Source organism: Capra hircus, chromosome 29 (genome assembly GCF_001704415.2).
Source record: "Capra hircus breed San Clemente chromosome 29, ASM170441v1, whole genome shotgun sequence".
In the NCBI taxonomy this organism is placed as follows: domain Eukaryota; kingdom Metazoa; phylum Chordata; class Mammalia; order Artiodactyla; family Bovidae; genus Capra; species Capra hircus.
This window is the reverse complement of record NC_030836.1, coordinates 36,844,913-36,861,487: the sequence shown is the minus strand read 5'-3', so window position 1 is coordinate 36,861,487 and position 16,575 is coordinate 36,844,913. Positions and strand designations below refer to the sequence as shown.

The 16,575-nt window shown below is 44.0% G+C and overlaps 1 protein-coding gene across 1 annotated transcript; it reads left to right on the top strand.

The window, feature by feature from the left end:
• Positions 786-9,586, top strand: LOC102180192 (pregnancy-associated glycoprotein 1-like). Its single transcript, XM_005699666.2, has 9 exons — positions 786-874; positions 1,956-2,106; positions 3,067-3,184; positions 3,284-3,402; positions 4,589-4,782; positions 5,690-5,806; positions 7,379-7,520; positions 7,608-7,706; positions 9,434-9,586. The coding sequence occupies exons 1-9, from the start codon at positions 822-824 to the stop codon at positions 9,584-9,586; spliced, it is 1,146 nt and encodes a 381-aa protein (XP_005699723.2). The 5' UTR covers positions 786-821.

Here is a 16,575-nt window from a genome sequence, read left to right as displayed (position 1 = left end):
CATTTGTTGGATGATATAAAATACTTTGTGGATGCATATGACATTTCTTCCAATACTGAAACCATGCAATTGAAGTACTGCTGCTAAGTCGCTTCAGTCGTGTCCGATTCTGTGCGACCCCATAGACGGCAGCCTGTCAGGCTCCCCTGTCCCTGGGATTCTCCAGGCAAGAATACTGGAGTGGGTTGCCATTTCCTTCCCCAATGCATGAAAGTGAAAAGTGAAAGTAAAGTCACTCAGTCGTGTCCGACTCTTCTGCCCTAAATTTTTGATGCAGACTGGCACCATAGGTGACCCTGATCTCGGCCATTAGACCCACTATCTAAAGCCAGCTGTATGTCCCTGGGCTGTCCCTGAAGTCTTCGCTTTGCCATTTGACAACTTATCCTCCTAGCAATCTCCTCTGCAACTGAGGACCACAAACCACACCTCATAAAGTGGCTAGAAAGACCACATGAGATTATAAATGGTAGCATGGCCCCTAGTATTCATTTTTATGATGTTCTTAGCAGTTTTTTCTTCATGTTGGCAGGTTTCCCATACTCTTAGATGTCCATGCAGATCAGTTTGGTTTTCCAGGCAAGTGACAAAGAAGAGATCACAGTAGAATTCTCATATTCTGAGAATTTTCTAAGACCATTCCCTAAGGACAATGATGGAAATAAAAATTTTATCGAGAGATTTGTATTTTTATCAGATCCATTAGTGCCCTAAAGGGGACAATTAGGGCAGGTTAGAGCACATATAACTAGAAGCTCCTGGTCACCACTGCATGCTAAAGGACTAAAGCTTCCCTGAGTACTTGGAGCCAGGAAAGAAGCATGAAGTGGCTTGTGCTCCTCGGGCTGATGGCCCTCTCAGAGTGCATAGTCATGTAAGTATGGGGACTGTAAGTGGCATCATCTTCCTTTCTGGGATTTTTTCTTTTTTCTAATTATTCTTCCACCCATCAGGATTAGAAAGGAAAAGAATATTTCCCTAACAGTCTTAAAGTTCAATTCTTACTTGTTGATAAGTACCTTGCTATAGGAACTGTGGGTCCCAGGGTCTTGGCATGGATTTGCATGGTTGCACAACTCTTGGGGTCCAGTTATGTTTGACCTGTTGAAAATGTAACTCCTTGGAATTGTTCAGTGCACAGCCAGTGCAGATATAGACGTGGTCCTGTGGAATAACATTTTTCTACATTTTATTCAACTTGTCCTCTCTGTTCTCTCTCTGCTTCAGTGTATATGTCTATGACTGCATCTCTGTATTTCTCTCATTATGTCTACATCTCTTTGGAAGCCTCTGTGAGTGCAAATCTCTCTGTGTTGTTTTCTTTCCTTTTAATTTTTCTTTTGCCTTGTCCTTCCTTCTTGAGCCTCTTAATTTCCTTATTTTGTTCCCTATCTCCTGGATTCTTTTTTTCAACCCTCTCTTCTATTCAACATAGAGAAGGATAGAGCTGCTTAAACAGTGTTTTACATCTGACAAGCAGTGTAACCACAGCCAACTCACAATCTTCCTGCATTTCAAATTCCTCCCCTGTAAAAAGAGGATAAGAATTTCCCTTCTACCTCCCTCCCTGAGCATCTTGAGAAGGATAGAGTGGGATGGCAACAGCCATGTTAATGGCTGTCATTGTTGAGACTTCCTATTTATCAGGTACTTTATATCCATCACTTCAGTTATTCCCCAAATATTATATTTGGAGGGTGGGAATTATTACTTTCCACCTTTTTACCAAGGGAGAGACTGAGACACCACATGGTTAAATGGCTTACCCAAGATTATGGAACAGAACCTGTATTCAACCGTGTGTCTTTGTCACGGTACATGCATAAAATTCTGACAATAAGGTGACACTCATAAAAATGATTGGAAGATACACAGTGCCATTACAATGACATTTATACCTTAACAGAGACAGCTAATTGTTGCTTCTTTGTTTTTCCCCCCAATTTTGGTGAAAGAATACCTCTAACAAAAATGAAGACCATGGGAGAAATTCTCAGTGAAAACAACTTGCTGAACATTTTCATGAAGGAACACACTTATAGACTGTCCCAGACTTCTACTGGTAACTCAAATATAACTTCTCTACCCATGAGGAACTTCCTTGATGTGAGTGCGTTGGGGGGATGGTGCTCCACATGCGCCCTGGGGTGTGGCCTAGCATTGGGGTTCTTTTGGAGGTGGCAGGTGGGATATTGGGGCTGGGGCTCCTGCAGGAGGCAGAAACACTGGAAACAGGGACCCCACCCACAAGAGAAGGCATTCTCATCCTCAACCCTTCGTATGTGGTGACTGGGACCAGCAATGACCATGTGGCAGGTGAAAATCCATTTCTGTGTCAAAGATGTGTCTTTAGTTTGAGGGAGATTGCTCCTTCTAAACTAAGTGAGCCACTCAGTTACAGATGAAGAGTGAGCCATCTCCGGTCAAAAGATAAAGCCAACTGCAGAGCAAGTGTGAATCCTCAGGCAGAGGAGTTCAACTCCCACAGATGCAAGAACCACAGCAGTAAATGTTACTGAACCCCTAATCTGTGTAAGGCAATAAGAATCTAAGACTATGGTTATTGTTATTATATTAGAAAAAAGGGCACATTTTGTCTTCAAGAATGCTCATGCCAGCCGGAGAGATAGGCAAAGAGTAAATACACATCAAATGACAGGGTTACCTGTGTGGTATTGATTGGACATGGTCTGAGTTTAGAGGGAATGGCTGGGGTTGATCACAGGGGACCTCCTGGAGAAGGAGGTGCTCAGGTTGAGTTCAAAGAGGAGACTAGAGATCGTCTCAAATGAAGGCACCAGGACTTCCCTGGAGGCCCAGTGCTTATGACTCTGGGCTTCCAATGCAGGAGGTACTGCTTCAATGCCTGGTTGTAGAGTCAATAACCTGCATATAGCATAGCACAGGAAAAAATATCAAATGCAGGCACCTCTGTGAGCAAAGGCTGTGAGCTCCACAGTGGTTAGAAAGTGATCTCAGGAGACATGTGACACCCAGAGGGAGGCAGCAGCGTGGGAATCAAGGAGAACCAAATATACACTAACACACTCCTCCTGGACCCTGTAGCTCATCTATGTTGGTAATATCACCATTGGAACACCCCCTCAGGAATTCCGGGTTGTCATTGACACAGGCTCATCTGACTTATGGGTGTCTTCCATCTTTTGCACCAGTCCAGCCTGTTGTGAGTACAGACACACCCCAACCTACCTTCTTTCACTTGCCCTGCCACCCTGTTCTACACCCTTGACACCTGCCTGACAATCATCTCTTGTGTGTGCAGATAAACACAATACCTTCAAGTATAACGAGTCTTCCACCTACCGGCCTACCCAAGAGACCTTCAACATAATCTATGGGTCTGGGATAATCAAGGGGTTACTTGCTTATGACACCATTCGGGTAATGTATAAACAGAAGTTGAGTCAGGACTGACTATGGAGTGGCTACTGCTTACGAAACAGATACAGGACCAGCTGGAAGAACCTGACCTCCCTTAACTGCCCTAGGGATTGATCATCCTACCCACAGTGTCCTTTCCCTGGGGAGACAGCACCCTTGGTGACATACAAACTCGCAATTAGTTAACTCAGAGGGTGCCTTGGGCTGTGGACTGGCAGCTCCTCTGCCCATGAGAAGCACAAGTTTCACTTTCCTGGGCGCAAGCAGAGGGGGGGAAAGCACTGACGTTTACATTCTCAGACTGTCCTGGGCACTTTCAGGTAATAACTGGTTTAATCCTGCAACAACCCCACACAGCAGATGTGTTGATTAGCTAACGATACAGATGAGGAAGCTGAGGTGCAGACAGCAAGGGCTTGCTGAGGTCACACATGTGATAAGTGGTGGAGCTGGGATGGCTTGTCAGAACCAAAGCTGGTGGTGGTTGTTTGGGGAAAGGATAAAACCAATCTGGGGACCCTGGGTGCAGACAAGCTCTTCAGATATCCAGGGTGGATAAGCAAGAGGCCAGAGGTGTAGGGAGGCCTGATAAGTGTGTTCACAACGTATGGGGCCTTTGAGAGTCTAATAAAACCTATAGCCTGCCTCCCCCCAAAGTACCGGGGTAGTTCCCCTCTATCTCTTACTGTCTCTCTCTCATACACAGTAGCACAAACACACGCATATCCCCAAAAGTGTATTTCCCAGGTAGTAGTTTCATAAGAACCCTGCCAGAAACATTGTAAAATGGACTTCTGTCTTCCTGGGCAGATGCGGAATCCATAATACATGACAATTAATTCAGTCTCCTTCTGTCATCAGATCACAGCGATGCCTAAGAGAAAGCTATCTGCCCGCTACTCATTTTGTCCTCAAGGGGGAACCACTGGGTCCTGACCTGACTCTGTTGCCCCGCCTGTGTAGAAGTCTTGAGGCCAATTTGACTCACACAGAGTAGATGTTTTAACATCTATTACCCACACAAATGGAACCCAAATTCCCCTCCCAGCTAAGTCTAACTATCTGATGTTCACCGAAGAGAAAGCTGGGCCTCAGTTCTTCCCTGAGGATCTAATGGCAGTGCACCCAGCCCAGTCCCAGCCCCACTTCACAAATCTCTAAGCGGGAATACTCTTCTCTCCCACAGATTGGGGACCTTGTTATCACTGACCAGCCATTTGGCTTAAGCCTGGAGGAATATGGGTTTGAAAGTGCACCCTTTGATGACATCTTGGGCTTGAACTACCCCCGCATGTCCGCCATAGGAGCCATCCCCATCTTTGACAACCTGAAGAAACAAGGTGTCATTTCTGAGCCTGTCTTTGCCTTCTACTTGAGCAAGTAAGTCTGAGCTGGACAAGCCCTCTCTCCAAATTAGCTTGAGATGCTTCAGTGGCAAGAAAATTATCGAATACCTGATACAGAAGTATCCTGAGAGATAATCTGGAAAACTATGGCCCCAGGGCCCCACCTGGCTTCACCCAGGCTTTTATAAATAACATTTTATTGGAACACAACCCTGCTCCTGGGCTCAAGAGCAGCAGGTTGGTGTAGGTGGTGAAGGGAGAGGAAGACTAATGCAAGGTGTCAGGATATGAGTTGGAAGAAAATGCAACAAGATTTCCAGATGAATTTGAAATGGAAGGAAAGAGAGGGACAGTGGAAATCTTTCCTTCCTCTCTAACATTTCACTCAGTGCCCAGGACCACTACACAATTTGCAGAAGCCAGTGTAAAACCAAATTGTGGAACCCAAACAGAAGTGTGGGTTCCCTTTTCAACAAGAATTGGGAATTTCAAGACAGCGATAGCAGAGGTGTGGGCCCTGTTGATGTGGGGCCTCATGGATAGCACAGGTCACAGGCCAGGGAAGCCAACCTTGGGTGAGCCTGAACCCACATCTTTAGCACTCTCCGGCCTTGATTTTTCTGGCCTGAGACAAGAGGGAAGCCAAAACCCTTCGGCACACTGTCCTCCGAGGATGTCTTTGACCACTCATGTCGCAGAGTTCCCGGGCCTCTTCAGAAGACTGAATGGGTGGAGAGTGGCCAGGTGGCCCAGTTTCTAACCTCCTCTGTGCCACTCATTAGCCCATGACTGACCTCGGTCCAGTTCTCAATCGCTTCTAGTCTCGATTTCTGTATCTGTAAATGGGGACATTATTAGGGCCTTGATGGGTGGATAAGCACAGCCCTGACAGTGCTGTTGTTACTGTCCTCCAAGGATCCCCTTCTCTCTTCTCTCTACAGATGCAGGGGGAAGGACAGTGTGGTGATGTTTGGTGGTGTGGACAAAGCCTACTACATGGGAGAGCTCAAGTGGGTACCATTGACCCAAGCAGGTGACTGGCGTGTAAACATGGACCAGTAAGCCTTTCCTTCTGAGGGTCACCCCAAGTAATGCTCCCACATATGTACACGGACACAAGCAGATACACACAAATGCACTCACAGACACATAGTCAACAGACATATACACCACCCACAAAGACACAGACAGACACACAGACACATGCAAACACACAAGCAGGCACATACAAACATACAAGCAGGCGCATAAAAACACAAGCAGGCCAATTAAACACACAGACACACCTAAACAGGCATAGGCACACAGAGACACACAAGCAAACACACAGTGACACATACAAACACGTAGATAAACAAACCACCCATAGGTTCATAATCGCCCCACGCCTCCTGACCAGGGCTCTGACCAGGGTCCTTAACAGGCTCCAGAGAGGCCTGTGCAGCTAGGGGAGGACTGCACTGCTGAGTGTGAGGTAGGGATCACTGTTAGAGGACCCTACAGTGTGGTGAAAAGAGGAACAGGGAGAGTTTTCTCAGCCTGAACAGAGCTGTGATAAGATGACCAACTATTCATGTTTACACAGGACTGAGGAAGCTCTCAGTAGGTATAAATGTTGGTTTAAAAACAGGGAAAGTCCTGAATAAATGGGGAAAACTGATCTCCTTAAGGAGGAGCTAGCCAGCAGTGGAGAGAGGTTGGCCACAGTCTTGACACCTGAAAGCAACTCATAATAAAAGACACCCTACATGATCATAGCTACCTATTGCCTACCCTGGACACACAATGAAGCAGATGCTGTAACTGAGTGAATCAGGAAGGAGGGATCCAGAAATGTCTTGAGAACAAGGGGCAATAATTGATGGGATTCTGTGTAATACCCTCAGAAAAAAAGTGGCTCTGTCCTTTGGAGGTTCCATGGGCTACTCAGGTATCGCCTGGCCAAGGCCTCAGTGTCTGAGCTGGGTGAGTGAGCAGTGCTGGGAGACACCCTCTCCCAGGGCAGCCAGTCTTCCCCATCCCTATGAGAATCTGCTGCCCCTGGGAACTTCCGTCTTCACTGTGTGTTTGACCTATTTTTGTTTGACATCAGATATAGCTCTCTGATTGTTCTTCATTCATTATTTTCACAGTGTTCATTACTCATTCAACAGACAAGCATTGTGCATCCACTGTGTGCCAGGCACTTTAGGGATCTGATGAGAATAAACTTGCCCTCACATCTAAAAAGGCAAATGTACATGAAGTGACTCCCACACACAGTGAATTATCACTTTAGTACATGCTAGACATGAGGAAGGGTCTACAGAGAGGGACCAAGATAAGAGACTGATATACACCACGGGAAAGACTTCCCCAAAATCATGACAATTAAGCAGAAATCTAAAGGATGAGAAGTTATCTAGACAGGGAAAGGGAGGTCTTCTAAGAAGGAAGACCGCCTTGTGTCAAGGTACAAAAGAGCCTGGTGTATTCAAGTGCTGCATTTAAGGGTGTCAAGTTGCCATGTCCAGAGCAAAAGAAGAGTCAGGGAAAGAGATGAAGGGATATTCAGGAGACAGTCGGGCAGGGGGAAGCTCTGGGGAGACTCAGAGTAACCTTCATGTCCACTTTGTCCCACTGTCTGGCAGCATCTCCATGAAACGAAACGTTATTGCTTGTTCTGGAGGATGCCATGCTGTTTTGGACACCGGGACATCACTGATACAAGGTCTAACAAGTCTGGTTAATAACATCCAGAGGCTCATCCGTGCCACACCCCATGGTTTCAAGGTGAAGGGTCATGCCAAAGGGTCACTCCCAGTCTCCATGCACAACAAAGATCTCCGGGGCCAACCTCTTTCCCTCTCTCTCTAACAGCACTATATTTCATGTTTTGCCATCAATATCCTGCCCTCTCTTATCTTCACCATCAATGGCATCAACTACCCAGTACCAGCTCGAGCCTACATCTTCAAGGTGAGGGGACAGTCCTGAGGGTTGCTTCTCAAACTGAAACTCTGAGGAACCTTTTTGGGGGCTGCTGCTGGGAGGAGGGCGCCATCTGCAGGTCTAGTCTCACCATTGCAGGTGCTGCTGAGCCCTGTGGCTGGGCCAGAGCCTCCCACTAAATAAACCACTTGAGAGTAAAGGGCCGTCTGGGACATCGATCTTCCTGAAATAAATGTGGAGACACCACCCGATGCTAGCATGGTGGGAGTCACAAGGAGATGGGAACACTAAGGTCCTCAGTTCTCAAAGAGCTTCAATTCAGAGCTCTCAGATGCATGAACATGGAAAGTCAGCTCTAGCAGTCCCTGAAAATAGGCCATGTGGTATGGGGATGGCTGGGGACAGTCCAAGTGTGCTGTTCCACCCTAGGGATTAACAGTCTCCCTTCCCTCTCCGTGTTCTCCTTGTTTGAATGATAAATGACGTGGGTACCCGACCCCTTGGTGGAGAGTTTGAATGCTAGAGCACATAAAGGGGACCCTGTGACAGCTCAGCCGCAGCATAGGGTAGAGGCTTCATGACAGCTCCCAAGGGAGTTCAGAGCAAGCTCTGAAGGGCTCACAGAAGGCTTTGAGGCAGATCCGGAATTTCAGTAATTCTAACCCCCCACCTCATGGAGCTAGCTACAAGGAAGCCCACTTGGTTCTGGGCAAATCTACACTGGATTTCATGCAAATGGCACCCCAAGGTGCTTTGCTAAGGGGCACTGGGCACTTATTAGAGTGATGAGGGCTTCAGACTGATAGGTGGGGGTGGAGCACCAGAGTAAGTCACCCAACCATTCCTGGAGTGGCCAAAGAGGGTGAGTGTGGATCCAAGCAAGCTTCCCAGAGGGCCTGAGCTAAGTCTTAAAGAATGAATTGTAAGCACCTCTATGAATGTATTTTAAATGGCTAACAAACAGTGAGCTACTGAATACAGCACAGGGAATTCTGCTCAATGTTATGTGGCAGCCTGGATGGAAGGGGAATCTTTGGGACAAGGATACATGTATATGTATGACTGAGTCACTTTACTGTCCACCTGAAACTCAGAATATTGTTAATTACCTATACTTGACTATGAAAGTAAAAGTTATTTTTTAATAAAGAACAGGCTCTGGGGATGCAGGAGAAGAACCAGCATTCTCTGCAGAGAAAACAAAGAGCAGGAGTCAGAAGGAAAGGAACAGGGAGTGAGGGGAACTATGGGACACTCTTATTTTCGAAAAAATTGTATTGAAGTATGGCGGTTCACGGGGTCGCAAACAGTGGGACACAACTGAGTGACTGAACTGGACTGGACTGATGGCTGATCTTCAGTGTTACCTTAAGTTCTGCTGCACAGCAAACTGACTCAGTTGTAGACATACAGAAATACATATTCTTTTTTATTCTTTTTCACTACTGTTTATTGAATATAGTTTCTTGTGCTCTACAGTAGGACTTTGTTGTTTATCATTTCTTTGTATATTGCTTTGTTTCTGATAATCCCAAATTTTCTATCTTCCCATCCTCTACACCCTGCCATATGGCAGCCACATACCTTGGCCCTTTCTCACGTGGGATGAACCCTCACATCCCCAGATGCCGAGAAAAGCACCTGATAGTAAGCAAAAGAGTGAAATAAAACCAAGAACTGTGCTGAGTCTGGATATTGAAGGCATTTGCAGGAAAGGGCTCAAGCTGACTGGTGTGTGTCTCTGACTCCCCCAGGATTCTCAAGGCCACTGCTTTACCACCTTTAGAGGAGGCACAGAGCAAGATAACATCTCAGAGACCTGGGTCCTTGGTGAAGTCTTCCTGAGGCTGTATTTCTCAGTTTTTGATCAAGGAAATGACAGGGTTGGCCTGGCACAGGCAGTGTAAATCTTGGACTGGTTCAGGAATCAGTCAGGCCGCTCCTAACACACACTGGCTCACACTTAGGACACTCCTGCCCAGGATGCTGGTGAACTGCATTTGGTGCTCTGCAAACCCTATTCTCAGTAAAGAAGAAAATGTTTCACTCTTAATGGTCCTGAAACAAATGGGTGCCTCTGTTTGGGTCTGGGAGGTGCATAATGTTTGGGAAGGATCTGGAACCAATTCTGAAACACAAGTGAGAGGAGCCCAACTCCAACTGGCTTCAAAGAAAGGGGAGACTATTTGGAAGGATTCTGGGGTTCTGGGACATAGGAACCAGAGCAGATCCAAAGATCTCAGTGCCTGGACCCAAGAAATCAGAAGTCATCAGTTCTCTTTCTCATCCTCACTCTTTTCCCTTGACTGCAAAGAATATAATCAATCTGATTTCAGTATTGACAATCTGGTGGTGTCCATGTGTAGAGTCTTCTCTTTTGTTGTTGGAAGACGGTGTTTGCTATGACCAGTGCATTCTCTTGGCAAAACTCTGATTATCCTTTGACCTGCTTCATTTTGTACTCCAAGGCCAATTTGTTGATTATTATGGCTACTCCAATTCTTCTAAGGGATTCTTGCCCACAGTATAATGGTCATCTGAGTTAATATCCCCCATTCCAGTCCATTTTAGTTTGCTGATTCCTAAAATGTCAATGTTCACTCTTGCCATCTCCTGTTTGACCACTTCCAATTTGCCTTGATTCATGGACCTAACATTCCAGATTCCTATGCAATATTGCTGTTTACAGCATTGGAGTTTGCTTCTATCATCAGTCACATCCACAACTGGGTGTTGTTCTTCTTTGGTTCCATCTCTTTATTCTGTCTGGAGTTATTTCTCCACTGATTTCCAGTATCATATTGGGCACCTGCCAACCTGTGAGTCCATCTTTCAGTTTCTTATCTCTTTGCCTTTTCATATTGTTCATGTGGTTCTCAAGGAAAGAATACTGAAGTGGTTTGCCATTCCCTTCTCCAGTGGACCACGTTTTGTCAGAATTGTCCACCATGTACCATCTGTCTTGGGTGGCCCTGCATGTCATGGCTCATAGTTTCATCGAGTTAGAGCTGCGGTCCATTGATCAGACTGGTTAGTTTTATGTGATTGTGGTTTGCAGTCTGTCTGCCCTCTGATGGATAATGATAAGAGGCTTACGGAAGCTTCCTGATGATAGAGACTGACTGACAAGAAAACTGGGCCATGCCAAGTAAATCTTTAACCCAATTTTCTGTTGATGGGCGAGACTGTGTTCCCTCCCTGTTGTTTGATCTGAGGCCAAACTATAGTTGAGGTAATGAAAATAATGGCACCTCCTTCAAAAGTCCCCATGCAGGCACTGCTGCACTCAGTGCCCCCAACCCTGCTGCAGGCCGCTGCCGATCCACGTCTTCACAGGAGCCTCCTGGACATTCATAGATAAGTCTGGGTAGTCTCTGTGGGGTCACTGCTTCTTTATCCTTGGTCCTGGTGCATACAAGTTTTCGTTTGTACCCTCCAAGAGTGTTTCCCCAGTCCTGTGTAAGTTCTGGCATCTCTATGGTGGATAATTGAGTTCAAAAAAAATTTTTTTGGTATATTTCACGTGCAGATATATATATCTGATGGTATCACTTCAAGAAGATCATATTCCTGCTGCTTCACTTTGAGAGATGCTGGAATGCAGTGGGTTAGGATGTTGCCCATCTCATGCATCCATTATGAACATGCCCTTCTTCATTTCACTTATGGTTTCAGCAGGCATTGTAGATCTTTGCCTAGAACCACTTCATGAGAATGTTTTGAAATAGTGGTTTTCTGTTACTACTGCTCCTTCAACTTTAATTTCTGAAATTCTTCAATAAAAATAAGGTTCCTTTCACTGTTTATAGTTACATGAAATATGCTTCATAGACGCAAAAACAGCATCAATACGATGATTATTTTCCTTTCTCAGTGCTCAGAATGCTGAGTTGGTGCCCTACAATCTGTCGCAGTGACAAATTAGATGTTGTCTATTAACATTTGAACACATTCGGCCAGCTTAAAATGTAATATTAAAAAACTAATGTCATGGGATCCACCCCCATTGCTTCATGGCAAATGGAAGGGGAAAAGGTGGAAGCAGTGACAGATTTCCTCATCTTAGCCTCTAAAAGCACTGTGGATGGTGACTGCAGCCATGAAATCAAAAGACGATTGGTTCTTGCCAGGAAAGCTTTGAAAAACATAAACAGTGTGTTGAAAAGCAGAGACATCACTCTGCTGACAAAGGTCCATATAGTCGAGGCTATGGTTTTCCCATTGGTTACATGTTTGTGAGAGCAGGACCATGAAGAAGGCAGAGGGCCACAGAATTGATGCCTTTGTACTGTGATGCTTGAAAAGGCTCCTGAGAGTCCCTTGGACAGCAAGGAGGTCAAATCAGTCAATCTTAAGGGAAACCAACCCTGAATATTCATTGGAAGAAATGATGCTGAAGTTGAATCTCCAATAGTTTGGTCATCTGTGGCAAACAGCTAACTCATTAGAAAAGCCCTTGATTCTGGGAAAGGTTGAGCGAAGAAGGAGAAGAAGGGTCAGAGGCTGAGAGGGCTAGACAACATCACCAATACAATGGACATGAACTTGGACAAACTCCAGGAGACTATGAGGGACAGGGAAGCTTGGCATGCTGCAGTTCATGGGGTCGCAGACAACTGGACATAACTGGGCAAAAAACAAAGTCATTATCTTGTGGAATTTCTGACATTTATACAATTAATTTATTTCAATCAATTGGAATTTATGCTAAAATTGTCCCACTTCTGGCCTCTTCATATGAATTCCTAAGCTTTCTCTCCAGTCCCCACCAGTCTTTGAAGTCCCTCAACTTCCTGGTCCTTCAAGATTCCCAAGATTATTTGGTGCATTTCTTTATCCAGTCCTGAAATCAAGGCATCTCTTTAAGAATACATGGGTTGTCTGGCGGGAAATGCATTTAGAGGCTACATGTTAGACCTCAGGATAATCACTGTTACCAAGCTGTCATTGCTTCTAGGCTTTACAGTGTTCAGAGCAAGAAATACAGATTTTCCTCTAAAAAAATTAAAGAGGAATATAACTGGTTGGTACCAACTTATGCTCTCAGTTCAAGATTTAAGACAGTGGGGTTTTAATTAAGCTTCTTTATGGTATGTGTGAGCTCTTTTCTCTAATCACTGAAAATCTTACTTCAGAACAATGTTAACTTTAATTACTGACTTGCTTTAACCTGTAACATACATACAATACTTTCACAAGAACAGAAGCGATATCAGCAACAATAAGTTGTTGAATATGGTTTCAGATTCCTTTCCTTTTTTTCTTTTGGTATAAAACAATGTATAGCTCACTTCCTTGTCCCTCACCCATAAGTTACATTTTAGTAGTTTGGGGCTAGTTCTTCTACTCTTTCTAAATGAAAATAAACATATATGTGTATGTAGAGGCAGCAAACTAGAAGAACTTTTTTGAACCTTCTTCTTTTAAAAACCAAATACACCATCTTTGTTTTAAAGTCTGTTTTATCTGATATGAGTATTACTACTCCTGCTTTCTTTTGGTCTCTATTTGCATGGAATATCTTTTTCCAGCCCTTCACTTTCAGTCTGTATGTGTCCTCTGTTTTGAGGTGGTTAGCAAAACCAATACAATATTGTAAAGTAATTACCCTACAATTAAAATAAATACATTTATATTTAAATGGAAAAAAAAATACACAGTGCACCCTGAAGATGTCACCCACTCCACTCCTCCCTCCATCCACATTATATTGTTGTTGGGATGTCCCATGCCTTATTGCACATGCTCCTGTGGCTTGTAACTTCTGGAATCTTGATGATATTTTCCTTTAAAAACAATGTGTGCTAGATAGCTTGTGCAGATGACTTTTCATATTTTCACCAGTGTGTCATTTGGATAGACCACTAGATGTAGAATTGGTGAGTTAAAGGGCATATGTGTGTGTCACTTGTCAGATGATGTCATATTCCCCCTGTTGAGATTTAGCCACCAAAACTGAATTTAAACAATGTGCAAAAATGAGCATTAAAAAAAAGACACAATGCCCCATCTATACATACCTGGTGACCACGATAAGCTCCTGTTGTACCCAAGGGACAGGCCTGGATAGATCTCATGCAGGAATATGCCCCGGGAGCCCAGGAAGGAGCCATAACACACTATCATCTTTACTTTGTCTGCAGCAACAGTTTAATAAGTAGCCTTATTCAACTCAGGCTGAGTGGGAGCTTTGAGTTGTTTCATTTTCATGTATTGATAAGACATTTCAAAATTATTTATTGGTATGTTTGTTTGGCAGATAAATGTTTCAAGGCATGGACCCTACTGTGAAATTTTAAGAGAAATATATCCATTTATCTTCGGCAAATTGGACACTATTAAATTAGTTGGTTTATATGTCCCTAGTGAGCTTTCTTTATAAATAGAAAGGAAACAAACATGTTTAGTATGGATTCAGTCTCTTTTTATATCAACCAACTTCAATTAAATCCCTCTTTGTTGCCACTGCATTCCCACCTCTAGGCCAGAAATAAAACCTGCACAGACTGAAGGCTGAATCCAGTGCACTGTGCTGGAGATTTGGCTCCCACTACATTCTTTGGAAAAAAAATTAGTTAGCTGCTAACGTTAAAATCAGGAGATTTTACATAAATATCCAGAATTCTGACGTCTCTTGGAAACATAGCCAATTAGCTCACTTTCCAACATGCTTGGAGCAGAAGAGACACTGATTCCAGCAATAAGGCCTGTGCAGTTCATTGTCCAGCATGGCCGCCTAGTCCTTGTATCATTTCTCTTGCCTCCTGGACAATGAACTGCCCTTGATTGCTAGTTCAAGGAACGTAAGGACCACTTGTGTCTTGATTTCACATTCCAGGATGTCTGGCTCTAGGTGAGTGATCACATCTTCGTTATTATCTTGGTCGTGAAGATCTTTTTTGTACAGATCTTCTGTGTATTCTTGCCACCTCTTCTTAATATCTTCTGCTTCTGTTAGGTCCAGACCATTTCTGTCCTTTATCGAGCCCATCTTTGCATGAAATCTTCCCTTGGTATCTCTAATTTTCTTGAAGAGATCTCTAGTCTTTCCCATTCTGTTGTTTTCCTCTATTTCTTTGCATTGATCGCTGAGGAAGGCGTTCTTATTGCTTCTTGCTATCCTTTGGAACTCTGCATTCAGATGCTTGTATCTTACCTTTTCTCCTTTGCTTTTCGCTTCTCTTCTTTTCACAGCTATTTGTAAGGCCTCCCCAGACAGCCATTCTGCTTTTTTGCATTTCTTTTCCATGGGGATGGTCTTGATCCCTGTCTCCTGTACAATGTCACGAACATCTGTTCATAGTTCATCAGGCCATCTATCTATCAAATCTAGTTCCTTAAATCTATTTCTCACTTCCACTGTATAATCATAAGGGATTTGATTTAGGTCATATCTGAATGATCTAGTAGTTTTCCCCACTTTCTTCAATTTAAGTCTGAATTTGGCAATAAGGAGCTCATGATCTGAGCCACAGTTAGCTCCTGGTCTTGTTTTTGTTGACTGTATAGAGCTTCTCCATCTTTGGCTGCAAAGAATATAATCAATCTGATTTCGGTGTTGACCATCTGGTGACGTCCATGTGTAGAGTCTTCTCGTGTTGTTGGAAGAGGGTGTTTGCTACGACCAGTGCATTTTCTTGGCAAAACATTACTAGTCTTTGCCATGCTTCATTCCATATTCCAAGGGCAAATTTGCCTATTACTCCAGGTGTTTCTTGACTTCCTACTTTTGCATTCCAGTCCCCTATAATGAAAAGGACATCTTTTTGGGGTATTAGTTCTAAAAGGTCTTGTAGGTCTTCATAGAACCATTCAACTTCAGCTTCTTCAGCATTATTGTTTGGGGCACAGACTTGGATTACCGTGATATTGAATGGTTTGCCTTGGAAACGAACAGAGACCATTCTGTCGTTTTTGAGATTTCATCCGAGTACTGCATTTTGGACTCTTTTGTTGACCATGATGGCTACTCCATTTCTTCTAAGGGATTCCTGCCCACAGTAGTAGATATAATGGTCATCTGAATTAAATTCACCCATCCCAGTCCATTTCAGACATCCTGGAATGTGAAGTCATGTGGGCCTTAGAAAACATCACTACAAACAAAGCTAGTGGAGGTGAAGGAATTTCAGTTGAGCTATTTCAAATCCTGAAAGATGATGCTGTGAAAGTGCTGCATTCAATATGCCAGCAAATTTGGAAAACTCAGCAGTGGCCACAGGACTGGAAAAGGTCAGTTTTCATTCCAATCCCAAAGAAAGGCAATGCCAAAGTATGCTCAAACTACTGCATAATTGCACTCATCTCACATGCTAGGACAGTAATGCTCAAAATTCTCCAAGCCAGGCTTCAGCAATATGTGAACCATGAACTTCCTGATGTTCAAGCTGGTTTTAGAAAAGGCAGAGGAACCAGAGAACAAATTGCCAACATCTGCTAAATCATGGAAAAAGCAAGAGAGTTCCAGAAAAACATCTATTTCTGCTTTATTGAGTATGTCAAAGCCTTTGACTGTGTGGGTCAAAATAAACTGTGGAAAATTCTGAAAGAGATGGGCATACCAGACCACCTGACCTGCCCCTTGAGAAACCTATATGCAGGTCAGGAAGCAACAGTTAGAACAGGACATGGAACAACAGACTGGTTCCAAATAGGAAACGGAGTATATCAAGGCTGTATATTGTTACCCTGCTTATTTAACTTATATGCAGAGTACCTCATGAGAAATGCTGGACTGGAAGAAGCACAAGCTGGAATCAAGACTGCTGGGAGAAATATCAATAACCTCAGATATGCAGATGACACCACCCTTATGCCAGAAAGTGAAGAGGAACTCAAAAGCCTCTTGATGAAAGTGAAAGTGGAGAGTGAAAAAGTTGTCTTAAAGCTCAACATT

Excerpts from the sequence above, each read along its gene's own strand:
- LOC102180192 (XM_005699666.2), top strand. The coding sequence starts at position 822 with ATGAAGTGGCTTGTGCTCCTCGGGCTGATGGCCCTCTCAGAGTGCATA. Across the intron at positions 3,185-3,283 it reads TTGCACCAGTCCAGCCTGTT|ATAAACACAATACCTTCAAG; the intron begins GTGAGTACAGAC and ends TTGTGTGTGCAG. Across the intron at positions 3,403-4,588 it reads TTGCTTATGACACCATTCGG|ATTGGGGACCTTGTTATCAC; the intron begins GTAATGTATAAA and ends TCTCTCCCACAG.